Here is a 20744-nt window from a genome sequence, read left to right as displayed (position 1 = left end):
GGTCATTCTGCAATTCGAACTGCAGCTTACTTGATGACATCATCACCTCATCTTCTTGCTAATGAGTTTACTCCAGTTCTTCACTGTGAAGTATTTTTACCATCAAACCACCAAATCGTCGGAGCACATTTTTAAGGAGGCTTAAACTTGACAAACCGACCACAGATTTGATGTCTTAACAACTAATTTCTCACCTGAAAATATCCAGAGTAGTATTTCAAAAAGTCAACTTTCAGTTGTTTGTTGTTTTCTCCACATTTGTTCTCTGTTGCTGGTGCGACATGCATTCTGGGATATTTGGCTGTCCCAAGTACGGACATTTCATTTTCGATGCATCCCCGGAAAAGTGGGCAGAGCAAGTCACATCCGGGTATTTGGACCGTGGTTGGCTAGACGGAGACTTTGAATTGGAACAACTTGACAGACTCGAGATGTTTCACAAGTTCACAAGTACAGACAAGAACACATTTTAAGAAACGACCATGATCTCCACCCTCCACTTCAGGCCGGGGGTCCTACACCAAGAGGACCAGAGAAGAGGCCTACAAGGAGTCTCCACCCTCCACGTCAGGCCTCAGCTCTCCTCAAAGAAGAGGAGGGAGGTCCAGAGGTTTCTCAATACCAAGCACACCGAGTTTGGACTTGTGTACTTTGGAGTTTGGACTTGAGAGTCCAGACTCCCAGGGACGGGATTCATTCTGCAATTAGAACAGCAGCTCACTTGATGACATCATATTAGTATTTTTACCATCAAACCACCAAATCGTCGGAGCACATTTTTAAGGAGGCTTAATCTTGACAAACCGACCACAGATTTGATGTCTAAACAACTAACTTCAGACAAGTACAGACAAGAACACATTTTGAGAAACAACCATGGTCTGCACCCTCCACGTCAGGCCTTGGATCCTCCACAAACAGAACACACTGGCAGTGGGATGAGGACAGCGACTCGGATTGAGACCGACAGCCTGTTTGCTGCAGGATTTTAAACCTTTATGTCTGGCAGGACTGATAAAGCGCCAGACAGCCTTCCCTCGCCGAGTCTGGCGGGGTTGGCAATAGGTTTCATCCTGTAGCAGAGGTTTTAGTCGGGAACATCCTGAAGAAGCTCCGCCCCCAGATGTGTACTTTGGAGATCCAGGGACCGGAGGACGCAGTACGGTCATTCTGCAATTAGAACTGCAGCTTACTTGATGACATCATCACCTCATCTTCTTGCTAATGAGTTTACTCCAGTTCTTCACTGTGAAGTATTTTTACCATCAAACCACCAAATCGTCGGAGCACATTTTTAAGGAGGCTTAAACTTGACAAACCGACCACAGATTTGATGTCTCAACAACTAACTTCTCACCTAAAAATATCCAGAGTAGTATTTCAAAAAGTCAACTTTCAGTTGTTTGTTGTCTTCTCCACATTTGTTCTCTGTTGCGACATGCATTCTGGGATATTTGTCTGTCCCAAGTACGGACATTTCATTTTCGATGCATCCCCGGTAAAGTGGGCAGAGCAAGTCACATCCGGGTATTTGGACCGTGGTTGGCTAGACTGGGACTTTGAATTGGAACAACTTGACAGACTCGAGATGTTTCACAAGTTCACAAGTACAGACAAGAACACATTTTGAGAAGCAACCATGGTCTGCACCCTCCACGTCAGGCCTTGGATCCTCCACAAACAGAACACACTGGCAGTGGGATGAGGACAGCGACTCGGATTGAGACCGACAGCCTGTTTGCTGCAGGATTTTAAACCTCTATGTCTGGCAGGACTGATAAAGCGCCAGACAGCCTTCCCTCGCGTCTGGCGGGGTTGGCAATAGGTTTCATCCTGTAGCAGAGGTTTTAGTCGGGAACATCCTGAAGAAGCTCCGCCCCCAGATGTGTACTTTGGAGATCCAGGGACCGGAGGACGCAGTACGGTCATTCTGCAATTAGAACAGCAGCTTACTTGATGACGTCATCACCTCATCTTCTTGCTAATGAGTTTACTCCAGTTCTTCACTGTGAAGTATTTTTACCATTAAAACCACCAAATCGTTGGAGCTCATTTTTAAGGAGGCTTAATCTTGACAAACTGACCACAGATTTGATATCTCAACAACCAACTTCTCACCTAAAAATATCGGTAAGTAGTATTTCGAAATGTTCATCTTTCAGACTTTAGCTACGTCGCCTAGACTCACGAGCCCCCGTCTCAGCGCCGCCATGTTGGAGTTTTCCCCAGAGAAGGAGAGGGTCGTCTCCCTGTGGGTTGCGGGGGAGTAAAGATCTGACTGTCGTGGAAAGCTTATGCCAGGGTGCTGGAGAGAAGGCTCCGACCGTTTGTCGAACCTCAGATTCAAGAGGCGCGTATTCCGTCCCGGTCGTGAAACAGTGGACCAGCACTTTACCCCCGCAAGACTACTGGAGGGGTCCTGGGAGTTTGCCCAACCAGTCTACATGTGTTTTGTGGACTTGGAGAAGGCTTTCGTCTGGGTTCCTCTGGGGTTTTTGTGGGGGGGTGCTGCAGGAGTATGGGGTGCCGGGCCATCAGGTCTCTGTACGACTGCAGTAGGAGCTGTGCTTGTATTCTCTGCATTAAATCAGATATGTTCCAGGTGTTCATTTTAGTCTCTCTGTTTTATTTTTATAGTTAGGTGAAGGTGGCTGAACCAGACAGGTGTGTGATAAAAACTACTAACGTTAAGAAAAGTCTCCAAGTCTCTTTTACTCAGGTATCGATGGCCGTGACACAAGAAGCAACATCCACGGTCTCCTTGACGACGGAGCAGATGAGAAGGACGGAGGACCACAGGACCAGATGGAGAGCGGCGGTCGCCTTTCTTTCAGTGGGCTGAGTAAGTAATCCCTCTCCAAGACTACAGAAGTATCAGTCATACGATTCCATCATTGGAGGCCAGATTCAACACAACAATGTAAAGGCTGTGTAGTTGAGTACAAAAGTATTAATCTCTTGTGTTTGTGTCTCCCAGGGAAGGACTCCTCTGGGCTTTTGTCTCTCTCTTGGGGGAACTGAGGGTGGACGTTAACCAACCCGTTAACCTAGGACGACCCAGATCCACAGCAGACCTCTGAACCCCTCTCAGCACCCCAGAGAGTCTGAGACCCAGTGAGTACGGTCCTTGCTGCCCCTCCACCCCGACACCACCAGCCAGCCGAGAGGACGAGGAGGGTCCCGTCCCCACCAGCACAGAGGACGTAGTTTGTTTCCATCTGCTTCTTCTGTGCTGAAGAAGCAGAACCATCTAAACCATCTACTGACAAGAAATCAAGGAGACTGACGGTTCAAGCTGAACGAGAAATAATCCTTCTAAAAGCTTTAAAGTATTTTATTTGTCACATAAAATACAGAATGTTCATGTACACTGCCTGTACAGTATTTATACAAAATAAAGAAATGTTTTGAAAATAACTACAAGGTACATTTGTGTTTTTACTTTGCAACAAACAGAGGTCCGGCTCAAAGAGTATTGCCAGGTACATACTGGCCTAAATAGATCAATGAAACATTTGAGATATCACAATATCAAAAGGAAATATTTTTTTATGAGATGACAAGGGCATCTCATAATTGTGAACCATCTTGGAACCATTAGAGGCGGTGGTGGAGAACAGGGTCCACCCGGTCGAGCACTTTCAGTAAGAGACTGATTTTCATTTACCATCAGTTTGGCTTTACAGCTCATAGCTTTACTGAATAGCATCAGATCACCGATAAATAAAATAATAATAACTCTAGTATGAATCAAATACAAATATATATTTGACAAATGTGGGGAAATAATTAATACTTCTCTCTTTCTGTATTGCTCAATCGCACGCAAGCACGTGCGTCAATACCATGGAAACCGGACCGAGGTATTTAAGGGCCGCGGACGTTCTGATTCGTCCCTTTGCACTTTGGACTTTGACATGAGCTGAACCCTCCTGAGAACCCAAAACTGTGAAGGAAAACTCTTTGAGTTTTGAACTGCTTGACACTTTTTGCTGGAAACGAAACTTGTTGGCGAACAAACCTACTAGATCACGACCATCGAGAGCATCAGAGACCCTGAGAAAGGCCTTCCGACGACTCCAGACCGAGAACCAGCCCCTGCTGAAGGGACCGGGCTGTAAATTAGACCATTACTGTGCATTTTATTTAGTTTTTGTCTCGTTTGTATTTAAATAGAAAAAAACAAGGCAAGTGGGAGTTGTGCATGTTAGCCTTGGACAGCAATTTGTATTCAATAAGCAGATGTGCTGGGGTTGTTTGAGGACGAGAGCGTGGCTTTGTGCTTTTTGTTGATTTGTCCTCACCTGACCTGATCTACCAGCAGGTAGAAAAAGATGAGGATGGTGACAATATTACTATTAACTTATTAAAACCCAGGCGGCAACCTCTGGTTCTCAAGGTGAAGCCAACAAGGAAGCATCTTAAAACCTGCATTCTCTCTACTGACCAACAGGGGCGACTCCTCCGGGTGCAAAAAGAAGTCTGGTTGTATAGAAGTCTATAGAAAATGACTCTACTTCTCTCTTGATTTATTCCTCAGTAAACATTATAAACATGAGTTACGGCGCCCGTAGAAGTCACGATAGTCCTCCGGGAGCTCGTCCAGTGTGCGTAGCGCCCTCTCCAGCGCCTGAAGGGCTCGAGTTGCAGCCGCGGGGTCCTCGTTACCGTACGGGTCCTTCCGGTCATAGCTGTCGGCAGGTAGGTGGCGCCCAAACACATTTACGCCCACACCGAACTGCAGCGCAAGCGTGTTGTGGAACCACAGAGCGGAGGGAAGCAGGGACAACCGGATTAGTCCAAGCCTTATTCATATGAGGAATCAAGTTACTGAAGTGTGCAGTGAGTTTCCAATATTAAGCATCCACAATTCCCTAAGTTTGGTGTGAGTGTTACATGAGAAGCATGACAGTATGATGGAATGAGATGAGAGCCCGGGGATCTACTTTTTATCCCTGCACTGTAAACCAAAGTAATTAAATAGATTAAGTAGTGTATACTCAAAGTTATAGAAAAGTTCTACTAACTTAATTATGTCAAGTTGGTGTAACATGTTCTTCCTTTTGGAGTAATTTTAACTAATAATTTTTGATTTAATGGAACTATTTTGTGTATAAGTAAGCATAATTTAAAAACATTACTTAAGTACAACTTAATAGAATTAAGTAATTTCATACTAAGAATGATAAAGTCCTGTTATTTCTATTGTTTCAAATAGGGATGATTTAAAAATAAACCTAATTTATATAGCACATGCTAAAATACAATCAAATCTCACAAAGTCGAGCATAACAAATAAATTGCAATCGTAGCCTATTAAAACAGTAACAATTTGAATGGGGCAAATGGTCTGAAATGCATTAGATATTAGTGGAAGACAAAATGTATTTATTTTTATTGTCATCAGTTTAATGTAGCCTATATATTTTTTAATTTTACTTGTTGAGCAACTGCAGGGATCATTTTAGCTCAAACTGACTTCCTACACTGCAAGTCCACGTTCTCTGTAGCTTCTAGGGACTCGTTTTAAAGTCTGAGCAGTGAGCACACTGTAAAATGTGCTTTTACTTGTTTGTTATTTTTGGATATTATTCTGTCAGTATAACAAAGTATTGAAGTTGTCATGATAACACACAATTACTAGTTAGCAACATATCAACAACAAATAAAAGGTTAACCTGGAAATTCACATTCAACTGAATTAGTAGTGTAAGTCAACTTGATTAAGGAAGTAGTCATCACGTGTTTGCGAACTTTATCAAAGTGCATTATGGGGATTGGCGGGCGAAGTTGACTTTCTTTCCGTCCTGGACCCTTGTCGGACCACACTGTTTTCAAGGTGAGTGAAATCATAAGTGTTTATATATATATATATAGTTTATATAAGTTGATATATGTAATGTGTGAAGTTAAATTCTGTTACAATCAGCCAGTTGCCAAACCTCGAAAACATAAAACAATTTAATTTAAATAATTTTCCAGACTTTGCTTTGCGAGCGACATTACTAACGTTACGTCTGTTCCACACACTGAGACTTTAGTCTTCTCTGCCTGTTTGAACTCAGAGATGCAAGTGGCGGCTAACGTGCATGCTAACGTGCTCTAGCTAACGAACGTAGGTTAGCGCTGGCTAACGTTACTTGACAGTGGGTCTCGGAACCAGCTGAGGAGCACGGGGGACCGTATTCCACTAGCTTGTTCAACTGAGAAAAGGGCGGCTAACGAACGTACCGAAGCTAACATAACTTAACGGTGCATCTCGGACTTGAAACCGCGGTCTTCTTTTCAGTCAAACAAGCTAGTTAAGTCAAAAACCGAAAACCTTCTCGGTTGGTCCAGGAGTAGCGTCCGGTGTTTCTGCATCAAGCTTGCCGTGACTCGCATCTCTGGCATTTCTTTTGTTTTTTTGCACGTCATTCTGTTTTGTGTAAACCTGGAATTCCTTCACAGTTGCAGATAAAGATTAGGCTACACTATTGTTACACGCCACCAAACTTCAGACAACAGGTTTTGTCAAGCTAAGTAAGTTATTGAAGACATGTATACCGTGGCAAATAAAAAAACACGTTATTGTTAGACCCTGCATAGTAAATCCTAAATGGCTACTAATTTACGGTGGTGTTATTGAGACTTGCATGTAAGCTGCATAAATCAAATGTTCAGATATGCTACCAACACTCTTTGAATGCTTTTACTTGTTCAGTTTCAGATCAGTTTATGCCTTTGCATTTCTCGGTTCCAGTTTCAAGAAGTTAATACAGAGGAAGATAACTGGAGATGTGATAAAGATACCAGGTAATCCAATGAATGCGAATTATCCTTATTCTATCCCCCCCCCCTCTAAATACCAATAACTTAAAAAATGTCTATTTCTCTCAAAAAATGTTTTTGTGTGGTAACCCTAAATCAGACGCACTCCCACATACACATCATCGTTTATTCTACTTGCCCGTTTGATCAAAATAAAACTTGTTGCCGTATTCAAGTCAACAATTCATGAATGTGTTCTGTTCATAAATACCTAATTGATATTTAACCTTTGGCACTGCACAGATCATATTTGACTTTGTATTTGCTTGCAAAAAAGAAAGATGATTGGTCTAAAAATGAGTCCAAAATGTCATTCAAGATTTGTCTAGACATGTTAACTAATAGTGTACTTATGTTATTTTCCATCTATAGACGTTATATAAAACAAATTGAAAACATGTAATTTTAAAGCAGTGTTAGCTGTAGTCCGCGATCATGTTTTGGTAAACTACTAGTAACTAACTTGTAGTTATATTAAGTATAAGCAATTCTGTTTTAAAAGTTTTAAATGGTGGTCTTAACTTTGTCATTTTTTTCTTTGCCTTTTTAGGTTGCTGGTTCCAAAATGATCTGGAAGTGTAAGTTGTGCGCAGCTTCTTTCACCTCCAGAATACAGTTATTTAGACACTATAGGCTGCAGCACAGCCACTATTCCAGAATCAGCCCTCTTCCATGCCTCTACACTGATTGCATTTGCACATTTCAGACACTTAATGCACTGAGTACTCATTTGTCAAGATATCATACAGCACAACCTAGCAGTTGTACAGAGCAGAGTCTGGGGCCTGTGTTATTTAAATGCCCTTTATGCACATTTCAGCAATCCTTTTCTAATTCAGCTGTTTTCAGTCATCTCAGAAAGCATTTGAAAAATCATGAAACAGTGACGTGCCCATATAAGGATTGTAGCTATAGCACAAATGTGTACTCCTCGTTCAATTCTCATAAAAGTAGAGAACACCAAGCAGGTCTTGCATCTGACTTTCAAAATGATATTGTCAGTGAGGATCCCCATAATCTTCAAGCCAGTGTTTCTGAGGAAACTAGTGATTTGCATGAAGAATGCCCAGGCCAAAGCAGAGAAGTGGGGAATGGTGATCAGTGTGACACTGGCAGTCTAAGAAATCAACTTAAAAAAAACGTATCTTCCTTATTCCTAAAGATGCAGGCTATCCTCCATGTCTCAAACACAGCTACTCAGGAAATAGTAGACCACTTGAATCAGATCTTCTCCTTATCTGAGCCGTTGATCAAAGAGGCAGTTAATGACATACTGCAAAGAAATGGTCACAGTATTGCGGAACTTACATTGAGTGAAGTTGTTGCCGCTGTCATGGACTGCAATGTTCTCTCTACATCAACCTCTAAAGGTGCCGAGTTGAGTTCATCCAAGCGCAGAAAAACCTTTATTGAGCACAACTATCCTTATGTAATGCCAATGGAGTATCAGTTAAAGCAACTTGGACATACCATCATGTATGTTCCTATCCTTTCAATGATTCAAGAGTTGTTTAAGAACACAGACATTCTTAACAAGATTACTGAAACAAATACTGCATCTGGTCAATATGTATCATGCTCCAATGGCTCTCATTTCCTTGAAAATGAGTTGCTGTCAACAGGGGATCTCATCCTACCACTCCAGCTATATACTGATGATCTGGAAATTTGCAATCCGCTTGGCACATCACGCAAAATTCACAAATTTTGCGCTGTATATTGGGTCCTCGCTAATGTGCCACCAAAATACAGATCAGCATTACATGCTATACAGCTAGCAATACTGGTAAAAGTGACAGACCTCCGTAAGTATGGATATGCAGCTGTACTTGCTCCATTGCTGCGTGATCTTCATACTCTGGAAAAAGACGGTGTCTTCATCGAAAGAGTTGGTCAAAATGTCAGAGGCACTGTCTTTTGTGTTTCTGCTGACAATTTGGCTGCTCATGAATTAGGTGGCTTTGTAGAGTCATTTAGAGCAGGCCATGTTTGCAGATTCTGTATGGGCTCAGTTGAACAGTTTCAAGTAACTGAAGTCAGAGAGAGAAAGTTTCCTCAGAGAACCAAATCCAGCCATGACCTACATGTGCAAACTGTTCAAGAAAGTGACACTTTGCGCATCCACTTTGGTGTTAAAGGTGGCTGTGTCTTGCGTGAGTCCCTGAATTACTTCCATACTATCACAGGGTTTCCTTCTGATATACTCCATGATCTTCTGGAAGGTATCGTTCCCATGGAGCTTTCTCTTTGTGTTAAAGAGATGATCCGTCTGAATACTTCACTTTGGAGTATTTGAACAACAAGATTACATCATTCCCATATCAACACATTGATAAAGTGGATAGACCTCAGCCACTTCCCAAAATGTTTCTTTCTCGAGGAACGATTGGAGGTAATGGACATGAAAATGCCACTCTGCTCCGAATTCTTCCATTGCTTGTTGGCAGTGTTGTACCAGAGGGTGACGAGGCATGGGCAGTTTTGATGGAGTTGAAAGAGGTGGTAGAGTTAGCATTGTGTCCATCTTTTACTGATGAAACCTTAGACTATTTTGTGTGCAAAATCAGTGATCATAGACAGGCACTGCTAGAGATTTTCCCTGAGGTTAGGCTCCGTCCTAAACATCATTATGTGGAGCATTATCCCGCTCTAATCAAGTGCTTTGGTCCCCTGCTGCACGTTTGGACCATGTGGTTTGAGGCCAAGCATCGCTTTTTCAAAAGAGTGGTGCATGACGCTCAAAACTTCAAAAATATTTTGAAGACAATGGCAATCAGACACCAACACATGATGGCTTATCATCTTTCTGCACCATCATTTTTCAAGCCAAGAACTCAGGCATCCAGGATTGACTCTGTTCTGGTTTCAGCTCTACCAGAGGTTGCTCAAGTACACATTAGAGAACAAACAACTAGTGACACAATCTACAAGACATCAAATGTGACCATCGATGGCACAGACTATGTCTGTGGAATGTTTCTGTCTGTAGGAGTCAGCGGTGGACTGTCTAAATTTAGCAAAATAGAACAGATCTTCCTTGTGAATCACAATGTATCTTTTCTGTGTTGTGATTATGACTCCTGGTATGTAGAACATATACGGTCCTATGAGCTGTCAACTGCAGACACAAGCCTGTCGATCCACCTGCAGTCTGGTCTGAATGATACAGTCCCTCTCTCAGCATACAAGATAGACGGCTCGCTGCTGCGGACCCCCAAGCGGTTCATTCAAGTGAGACAGAACTGAGTTCAGGTAATAATGAATTTCTTTTATTTATCAGTTATTGTGTCTTTATTCACTCTCTGTTGAATTAAGCAATTTATAAGCTGTATATACTATCAGCGGTACTCTTAACAACCTGATTTTGTCTTTTCATTAGCACAATGGCGGCTGCATCCCCACAACCAATGATTCTACGTGTTGTTGAGCCAGACCAGGCTAGAAAATTAAAACTCAGCTCACGACCCGCCTCTGTTGATGCACTGATCAACATTATAAAAGAACAGCTGGAAATCAACTTTGACTTCGATTTGCTTTATGAAGATCCAGACTTTGAAGGGAAACTTACTTCCCTTGCAGACATTGAGGAATTGCCACAAAAAGCTGTTGTGCACATCTCACTTTCACAAGACTCCAGCTCTATTGCATCTACTGTTCAACTTTCAGATGTGTCATCTCCTGAGCGTCTCAGCAGGTGGCCTCCAGGTCCTTTTCCTGTTCCCATATTTGCATTTGATGTTGAACTGAAACTTAGAGACGGAAATGCGGAATATGAGAAGAACAACACACACCTTAAATTGACAAGAGACCTAAAGCACGACATTTTAGAAAAGCTGTCATCGGCTATATATGGTTTTAAGGCTTACCCGAGTGATAAAGAGATTGCGAAGGCTGCTGAGGCTCTTGTAGCCAAACATCCCTGCTTGAAGGAAGCAGGATCTGAGACTGGATGGAATGGATGGAAAAACAGCATCAAGTTTAAGATGGGCAATTACAGGAACAAGATGAGACGGGCTGGATGTCAGGAGGTAACTGTTAATGCTGGAAAAAGAAGTAGAAGTAATCCTGAAAACGAATCTTCACATTCCAACATTAAAAGACCCAAGCGAGCAGAAGTCAACTTCCTACCCAACTTTCCCCAAGGAAAGGATCCTTCAAGCCTTGAGCAGTTGAGGCAGACAAATGTTGAAGAAGTCAAGAAGACTGAGAAGAGCCTGCCCCTCATTAGAAAGATGATGGAGACCACATTTCCCCTACGCCGACAGACCATAGTGATGTCCTGCCCACCAGTGAACGAGCTCATGGACCTCTGGCCTGCTCTCAAAATAGAGTCTGAGTTAATATGGATCAGCTCTCTCTTTTTAAGTGAAAATGATTGTGATTCTTACTCATTTGGCCCCTATTTTCTGCTTTGTGTGCTAGATTCTACAAATTGAACAGTTTTTTAAATAAGTGTTGTTGCTGTATTCTCATCCTACTGTTATTTCAATGTAGTTGTATGCAGAGTTCCAGCGGATTACGAATCAGAACCTGCCCAACACATTCTATGCTGAGCTTGACCGCCATCTTCCTCGACTGATGACCTTATTCAGACAGAAGGCATCAAAAACTGGGAAGACAGCAGATGCTCTGGTTGAAATTTTAAAAATCCACGATGAACAGGTAAATGGATTATTATACACTTCATAGGTTGAACCGGTGGAACTTCAAACAGGTTCAATGACTCAAATGAGCTTTGTGAATTTTGCAAGTAGTCCACTTTGTGTTTGTCATTTGTCTGATTGCATTAAAGATGTGAATATGTTATTTGTGGACATATGTTCTGATTGGACTGTTTAAAATCAGCTTTGTTCAGTAAACTCTTCAGTATGTACAATTCTGTTTTTTATCTGATTAGGAAATCCATGACATCCACACCAAGCGCACTACTGTTCTCCATGCCCTTCCTGTGTATCTGTGCGAGGATGTTTCTGGATTTTTCAGAACCTGCACAGTGAGTCTCCTTAAATCACTAACAGATTATACTGTGTGTTATGTAAACAGTTCATCAAAAATACTAATATCTTTTAGGACTTACCTTTGTTTAGTCTACCCATACAGTTTGTGTATGGTCTGTTTTCTTTCTCCTCACTACAAAGGAACTGTATTGGCAAGTGATAAGATGTTCAGTAAAACATTTTCCTGTAAATGTCCTTTAGCTTGGTTTCAGTCTCTCACACCACTTAGATTCTCTGGTAATTTGGCTGATTCGTGTGTGCAGAACATGGCTCTTGTGTTGTTCACCTCTTACAATGAGACCCAGGTCTCCCTTGTAAAAGGGGTATTGGTTGTCAATGGGTCTTGGTTAAAGAAAGATAAATTATATGTAATCTGTTCTGTTCCATGTGTTAGTTTGTGATTAGTATCTCTTTTTCATTCATTCAGGACGAGTCTGATGAGCCAGAGCTTGATGGTGTTGCAGTGGGCCTCCTTACTGTCATCAGTGACCATGACACAAGTCCAGTTCACTACCACCCTGTGAGAGTCTCTGTCATCATTGAAAGAGATGCCATGGTCAGCCTCCCCAGACTTGGCGATGCCTTCCTGGTAATCTTTGGACTGATCTATGCACTACACCTCAGCTACCCCAAAGCACTGACCAACACTTTTGAATTCACTCAAAAGATTTTACTTGGTCTAGAAAGTGGTAAACTGTCACCCAAGTTGCAGACCCTCAAGAATGACTTGATGATGTAGAAACTCATCTGAAAGAAGGCTGCAGGGAAAGCATTATCAAAGTTTAAGTGAAAATGTTCATCCAAATTGCTGCCCTTATGCCGCGTTCACACCAAACGTGACGCAAATTATTCACGCGACCAGATTACATGCAAAGTCAATGCACAGACGCGACGGGTCGCGAAGATGCGATTTTTCAGCCGGGAGGCATCGCGATAGACGCTTTGTGGCGGTGCGAACAGAGCGTTGGACGCGGCGCGAATTTGCGCGAGTTGAAATTTCCCAACTCCGGCTACAAAATCGCCTGAGTCATAGTTGCGTCAGCCAATCAGCGTTGAGAAGCTCCGCCCGTCATCACCGCTGTCGCTGAATCAAACTTCTGCCGGTCCCCCTGAAGTAGCGCTGATAGCAGCCGTCATTCAGACGCTGTTGTGGGACTACGGATGAACCCAGACACGATGGAGTTTGATGTTCCCACGTATGTGGAATTTACACAACAAGTATAAAGCAGTAGTGGTTATTTCCAGGGTGGATGGCGGAAACGGTAACGTAACGATAAACCAGATGGAGTTCCTTGAGGAGTCTGTGAAATTCACGAGCTGTGTGCGGCTACGGATGGTGTTATGAACCCAAACAGGAGGGCGTTTGATGTTCCCACGTTTTTGTGACTTCCACAACAAGTATAACTAGTGGTTATTCTTCTCACCTCTCCTCATTATTTAATCTCACTCTTCTCCTCACCTCATTATTTAATCTCACTCTCCTCACCTCCTCATTATTTAATCTCACTCTTCTCCTCATTATTTAATCTCATTCTCCTCACCTCTCCTCATTATTTAATCTCACTCTTCTCCTCACCTCTCCTCATTATTTAATCTCACTCTCCTCACCTCTCCTCATTATTTAATCTCACTCTTCTCACCTCTCCTCATTATTTAATCTCACTCTTCTCCTCATTGATTAATCTCATTCTCCTCACCTCTCCTCATTATTTAATCTCATTCTCCTCACCTCTCCTCATTATTTAATCTCACTCTCTTCTCTCTCTTCTCCTCTCTCCGTTTCCGGTTGTGTGAGTGAGCGTGGCGCAAAGTTTGAGTGGATGTTCACTGCTTCGGGGCTCTTGTCTGTTCTTCCGTCTTCGCGCATGATCAGGTGAGATACAGAGCAGGTATTAGTGTGTTTTGGGGGGTTGTGTGGGAGGATGGCGTCCTCTGAGACGTCACGCCCGACCCTCCGGCAGGGAGCCCGGGTAGTTCCGCCGGACAGCAGCGTGTCGGTGGAGGAGGTGCTGTCGGGGAGCAGGTCGGACACGACAACCTTTCCTTCGCCTCGAGGATGAACAAGGCGGTGGTCGTGTTCGTGAAGAGCGAGGCTGGTGTCCACAAGCTGGTGGAAAGTGGCGTGTTTATCAGGGACAGCTATGTGCAGGTGTCCCCGCTCTCAGCTCCACCACGCGGGTCACCGTCTCCGGTGTTCCGCCGTTTATACCGAACGAGCTGCTAGAAGTTCAACTGCGCAGGTTTGGAAAGTTCGCTAGCGGACTTAAAATGATCAGTTTGGGCTGTAAGGACCGCAAACTAAGGCCTTCATGTTCCTGGACTCGCCGACTCAGACCCTGGAGGTGTCGTTCCGGGTGAAACACGGGGACGGGTCGTACACGGTGTACGCGAGCTCGGGGCAGATTAGATGTTTTGAGTGTGGAGACGTGGGTCACAAACGCTTCACGTGTCCGCATAAGGAGCAGCAAAGTGCGGAAGCCCTGGCCGTGGACGCGGCTGACTGGTCAGAGGACACTCCTCAGCCCTGAAGATGAGGATTCCCTGGTGGAGTACTGCTTGTACTCTGCAGGTTATGGGTTTCCACTGACGATGCCTCCGGTCCTGGCCCACGCTCTGGCCATTTATAATCACCGCCATCAAGCCTCACCCAGGACCGTGCTTGCCCTTCATCCCAACATCCCCTTTCCCCAGCCTGCCTGCTGAGGAACACTGCCACCTTCTCCCGTCTCCTGGTAAGCGCACACTTATTTTGCATTTGGATTCACACAGAAATCTGAATGCAATATGTATTTTAGTATTGTTATAATAAAATATGATTCTTATTTTAGAGCCTTCCACATCGGCAGCGGGATGTGACCAAAGGCCTTCCTCTCCCTCTCACTGTAAATGCTTTATGTAACCTGAAAAAAAACATGATGGTGACATTAGTCATGATGAAGACTAAACAAAACACGGTTATGCTTTTTCTGTTATTCATACAGCGTTCCAACCTGCAGAGACCAGACCATCATCATCCAGCTCCTCGTCTGCTGGACCCACGACATCCACCGGTAGTCTACTTAATGTTAACTTTCTTTGTATGCCAACCCATGAAAATCTGATCATTTTCTTTAATTAAAAGTAGATTTTTTTTTTTTTATTCTGTGAATAGGTCACACTCCTGAAGACATGGACACCGTTTGGGAGTGTGGCCGGTGCAAGGAACCCGACCCTCCCGAGAGCTCCGAGGGACTGGTGTCGTGGGTCCAGGGTGACCGCTGCCACACTTGGTATCACACCACGTGTGGGCTGGGACGAGGAGCTGGATGAGGAAGATTATTTTGAATGGTATTTGTGTCCAGATTGATTTTGTTTTTGTCTCTTGTATTTAAATACATATTTGTCATTTTTATTTTGCTTTAACAATGTAGCTTTTCAATCATGAATGCTTGTGTGTGTTTTTAGTTGTAATAACTCTTACTCTGCACTGTGTGTTATGATAGTAATTGTTATATACAAGATGTGTGTAGCGGCGTTCCGTTGGCGTGGTTCTTGTTAAGCCGCTAAAGAGCTGCAGACACATTGAGTTCCTTCCTTACGCGAATAACATGAGATCGTATCCTTCTTTTTGTCTTTATTTGATGTAGCAAAGAAAATACGTTACTACATACACAAAATAAATAAACTCTCCCTTATGATCATACGATATGTTACGGTAGAACAACTATGTGCCTAATGCAGCTCATTGCTTTGCACCGGCTGCTGTCATGACGCCATTAAATCTCCGTCCCGGGAGCACCTGTCATTAACATACATTATTCCGTAATTCAGAAAGTAAATTATAAACTTTCCTGAAATTCTGATCTACCAAATAATACACTACAATAATATGATAATGTAGGATATTGTATATCTGAAATCATTCACACACGTTGTTCTCACTGTATACTACCGTGGTTTATTGTGTCTGTTTTATACTGTTGTTCAGTTGGTGCACAGTCTACTGGAATCAGAGCAATGTCAAATGTAGGAAATAAGTAATAATCATCAACCGAGTAATTTAAAACAGCTTAGAATAAAGACACAACACAGTGGTGAAAAAATACATCTTTTTTTTTTTGTGGTCATAATATGTATCTATGGATTATTATTGCAGAAAAATGTAGTGGAGTAAGTGGTTTATACTGCAAAGAAGAATACAAATGAAATACTCAAGTTTAAGAGCCTATAGTGCTCTACTTTGTCCATTTGTATTTTTAGATCTTCCCAATTCATTTGACAAATCTCCACTTTCATTCCTTTCTATATTCTGATGGTTTTTGCCATTTATTATTCAAAGCCTGATGTATAAAATGTTATTAAAAACATGGTGGAAATGGATGTGTCTATGGTTATGGTCATTAATGCTCATTTGTTTTCTCATATTCCCAAAGTCAAAGAACAGATAAGTGAAATCTCTTTTGACAAGTGGTAAGCAAAAGGTTTTCTCAGTTTCATTCATTAATAAAGGAAACCGTCTCTGACCTGATTGAAGTATCGGTGCAGGAGGCAGCTGGCGAGGGAGGAGGCTCCTTTGACCAGCTTGTAGAAGCTTGTGCTTCCATGGACTGACCGGAGGACGTCACCGTCGGTGAGTTTCAGCAGCACGTTGTACTGGCGAAGCTCTGCCTCCAGGGGGCAGCAGACTGGACGCACGGCCAGGTCCTGGTACATTTCTTTAAGACTCCGGAGGCACGTTGTCATGTTCTCGTTGTTGATCTTGGCGTCAAAAGCAGACATGCGCTCATCGCAGAGGTAGTAGCGCAGTGCACGTGGAAGCGCGTGCACTTCTCAATCAGCGACACCGTGGGAGGGCAGCACAGGTGCTGCTGGGTGATGTCCTGGGACAATGTCAAAAAAAACTTAATTAAAGAAATACTTTGCCCCAAACTAAAAGAAACAAAACAACATATACTCCATGTCACAGCACAATCTATCCATCTAGGATATACTGTGGAAACCCTTAAGCAGACAGCCTCCGAGTCTTTCTCCACAGATGATGTATGCAATTGATCAGTGCTGAAAAGATTGATCAATTCATCAATAAGACAATCAACAGAAATACTGTTTTTGATAAGCTATTCACAAGCATGGACACTTGCTGGTTCCCTCTTCTTTGTGTCAGTGTGCTGCTTCTCTGCATTATATAATAATTATAAAGTGTTATTTAGGTTCTGGACTATCGCTCAGACAAAGTAAACTTCCTAAAGAAGTCAGCTCGAGAAAATTGGGATGATTTATAGACCTATGGATAAAAGAAATGTATACAAGTTATCTGTGGAACCAAAACAAAGTGCTTGTGTAACAGAGCATCACGAAACTGGTGAGGAACCAATTAAGTTGTGTAAGATCCAGAAGACTGACCCTGGCCCTAAAGGGAACATATATGGATTTTGCATTAATTAAGGTACTCAGACCGTAATGTTAACATACATGGATTTTGCATTAATTAAGGTACTCAGACGTTAATGTTATTTTCTTTGGTGGTTTTACTCCAGTAGCTTTCAACACAAGTGATAAGAAACCCAAACGGTGGTGGGACGAGCGTACCTGCAGGTGGTTGGAGGGTCTGAGCAGCACACGGGTCACCAGGTCGCTGTGTCCCCGCAGGTCGTGCACGCTGCAATCAAGCCAGGGCCTAGGTTTGGCCTCAGCAATGGAAAGTTCTGCTAAAATGCCAATATACAGTAACAGTATATTCTATATCCAAAATATATATATAAACAACGTTTAAGTTGTGTAGTGAAAAAAGACGAAATATTTTTTCCAATTACTAAAACCATTTAAGCAGAAGGCTGGGACATTTGTTGATGGTGTATGCTTTAACACACTCAAAACAAAGTACCTTTTTCAATTGAAGACCTCACCTGAAGCCCTGATGGTCCATCTGCTGCTTCCTCAACCTGCACTGGATTTCTGAGTTTCTGAGTTTCCTGAATGCATCTCAAAGGATGCAGGTTTCCACTGTGTGGTAGTTAGCCTGCTAACGTTACTAGCTAACCCTAACAACGACCCGGGCTCCTTGATAGCTACTTACCCTCTGGCTGGTGAACAAACTGGATATCTCTTTTCTTTTGTGGTGTCATTTTCCTATCTACAAAGCACAGGAGGGTCAACAATATCAATGCTGAGACCAAACGAAATACTAATATGAGGCTTTATTAACTCCTGTCGTATTTAGTATCTTACCGTGACTCCTGCCAGCTCTCTTTCTGTCAGTCACGATTCACGGAGTGTTTCTGACTCTTCAGCCAATTAAATGACAGCGTCTTGTCTCTCGGGCTCGAGGGCGCATTGGAAAAACATAACATAACTCTTAATCTGCAAAGTAGTTATCCGTCAAATTAATGAAGGAGTTTAGTCGGAAGACCATGCACTTGCAAGCCCGTCATTTATGTATCATACATCTGCCAATCATCAACAAGAAGTAGATGTGCAACAACGCAAAGCACATAATAACGCTCCATATGCTGCGTGATTAATTACAACGAGAGCATTATTGTAATCTACAATATTGCACGATAATAAAGTATATTTCATTTACCATCAGTTTGGCTTTACAGCTCATAGCTTTACTGAATAGCATCAGATCACCGATAAATAAAATAATAATAACTCTAGTATGAATCAAATACAAATATATATTTGACAAATGTGGGGAAATAATTAATACATCTCGCTTTCTGTATTGCTCAATCGCACGCAAGCACGTGCGTCAATGCCATGGAAACCGGACCGAGGTATTTAAGGTCCGCTGACGTTCTGATTCGTCCCTTTGCACTTTGGACTTTGACATGAGCTGAACCCTCCTGAGAACCCAAAACTGTGAAGGAAAACTCTTTGAGTTTTGAACTGCTTGACACTTTTTGCTGGAAACGAAACTTGTTGGCGAACAAACCTACTAGATCACGACCACCGAGAGCATCAGAGACCCTGAGAAAGGCCTTCCGACGACTCCAGACCGAGAACCAGCCCCTGCTGAAGGGACCGGGCTGTGAGTTAGACCATTACTGTGCAGGTAAGGCCATTTTAATGTTTAATTTATCATTTTTATTATTAATGTATCCCCTTAAATCCTTAAAAGTGTTCTCAGTTTAGAAATTAGTGAAACTTTTTGAGTTTTAAGGTTAAGAATTCACAGAACGACGTCAGGCAATTTGGGGGAAAAAGATATTTTGTGAAAAGTGACACTCAGTCGATGATTTCTCCTGTCAAATTATTTCTGAGCCGCAGAATGTCTTTAAAATTTCGGGAGATGTGCGGAATGTGTTAATAATTAGTGTAGAGGTTCCACAACCCTGTTATTTTGGTTTGAAGGCATCAAAACGTCGAAGTTTAATATTGAAATTCCAGAAAAAAGATGGCGCCTGAACCATATTTATAGAATTCTAAAATCAAATATGTAAAATGCATAAATTGCGCACCATGGAAACCATATGGAACGTTCGGATCGAATCCAGCGGTCACCTGACCTGCACGTGACCCTGAGTTGCTTTGTTTTGACTGTTGAAACGTGACTTATTGTACAAGCATGTGCTCCTTTTACTTTATCATATTAAAGGAGTGATTTATTTAACATGTAACATTGAAATGCACTTTGCTCGTTGTTGCGGTGCTTTGTTTTCAAAGCGATCTGTTATGGGAGTGCATGTGCGCGTGCTGCCTCCAGCATCTCCTCCACGCGCTCTGAGATGCACCTCATAAACTGGAGAATGATGAGTTATGAACGAAAGAGGTTACTGTGGTCATGTTGGATTAATATCGCCATGTTTCACTGTGCGTCATGACGCACGTGGTTTATGTATATTAAACACGTTCACGCCGTTTATTGCGCACCATTGATCGTTTTTTTCACAATTACCGAAGTCCTGACACTTGTTCGGTCCAGAATAAATGTCTCTGAGAGCTCACGAGAGCTCAACTGTCGGTTAATTGACCACAAAGAAAGCCGTGAAAGGCTCCTGGTCTCCGCATCCAAACTTTATGAATCCCCAGGTCCTCATGTGCAACTAATTAATTAATTATGAACGACATATAATAATAATAATAATAATAATAATAATAATAACAACTTTATTTATATAGCACCTTTAAAAACAGGGTTTACAAAGTGCTCTACATAGAAACAAGGCAAAACATAACGTCAATACAAGTAAACATTTCAGAAAATACATGAGGCAAAGGAGACAATGCCATATAGGCCATGAACACAATAGAGGAATAGAAAAATACAAATACAAATACAAAATAAAGCAGAACAGACAAATTAAAATAGGGGAAACAAAGAACTGATTCTGCAAGCCTTATCAAATAGTAATACTGCTGACATCAATAACGATAATTATTATTATTATTATTATTGCCATTGGAATAAATCTATATTATGTAGTCAAAATTTCCATCTTTGTGAAAACGATTTTTTCAATATTAACAAAATCTATTAACAACCATGTTTCTCATTAAGTGTCACATGGAAGCATCATGACTTTATTCTGATTACCTCATCTTAAACTAACAGAGGCCGAAGTGCACTATGTTTGATATCACTGTTAAATGTTTAAAGGCACAGCCTCTTATAGTCGTTAGTTTAAGGATATGCTGTATATTATTATTATATTTTATTAATTATAATAATAATATATTATTGCTCAATGTAATCCAGAAATATTTATTGTTATGATAAATCCTTATGGTTTTAACCGTTCCCTCTTAGCTGGTGTGAACTATCATGGAGCGGCCTGCAAGAGACCCCATCAGGATCGCCTTAGACGACGAAGGTAATCAAGGTGAGGCTGGGATTGCATTTATGGGTCACATGCCTGTGGGTGGGGGTCGCGGTGGGTTGCGTCCCCAGGTCCTATTTGATGACTACGAGGGAGAGGACGGCCACTGGGACAGCGAGGGAGAGTCGGACAGCGA

The 20744-nt window shown here is 42.2% G+C and overlaps 1 protein-coding gene across 1 annotated transcript; it reads left to right on the top strand.

The window, feature by feature from the left end:
- The first annotated feature begins 13729 nt into the window (after positions 1–13729).
- LOC117750024 lies at positions 13730–15118 on the top strand. The gene is made up of 7 exons (XM_034560867.1): positions 13730–13830; positions 13973–14047; positions 14267–14376; positions 14459–14539; positions 14636–14689; positions 14789–14857; positions 14959–15118. Exons 1-7 carry the CDS (start codon positions 13730–13732, stop codon positions 15114–15116), a joined length of 648 nt encoding a protein of 215 aa, XP_034416758.1. The 3' UTR covers positions 15117–15118.
- The last annotated feature ends 5626 nt before the right edge of the window (positions 15119–20744 follow it).

Source organism: Cyclopterus lumpus, chromosome 21, assembly GCF_009769545.1.
Source record: "Cyclopterus lumpus isolate fCycLum1 chromosome 21, fCycLum1.pri, whole genome shotgun sequence".
NCBI classification, from domain to species: domain Eukaryota; kingdom Metazoa; phylum Chordata; class Actinopteri; order Perciformes; family Cyclopteridae; genus Cyclopterus; species Cyclopterus lumpus.
The sequence above is the reverse complement of the archived record's forward strand: the minus strand, read 5'-3'. Positions and strand labels throughout refer to the sequence as shown.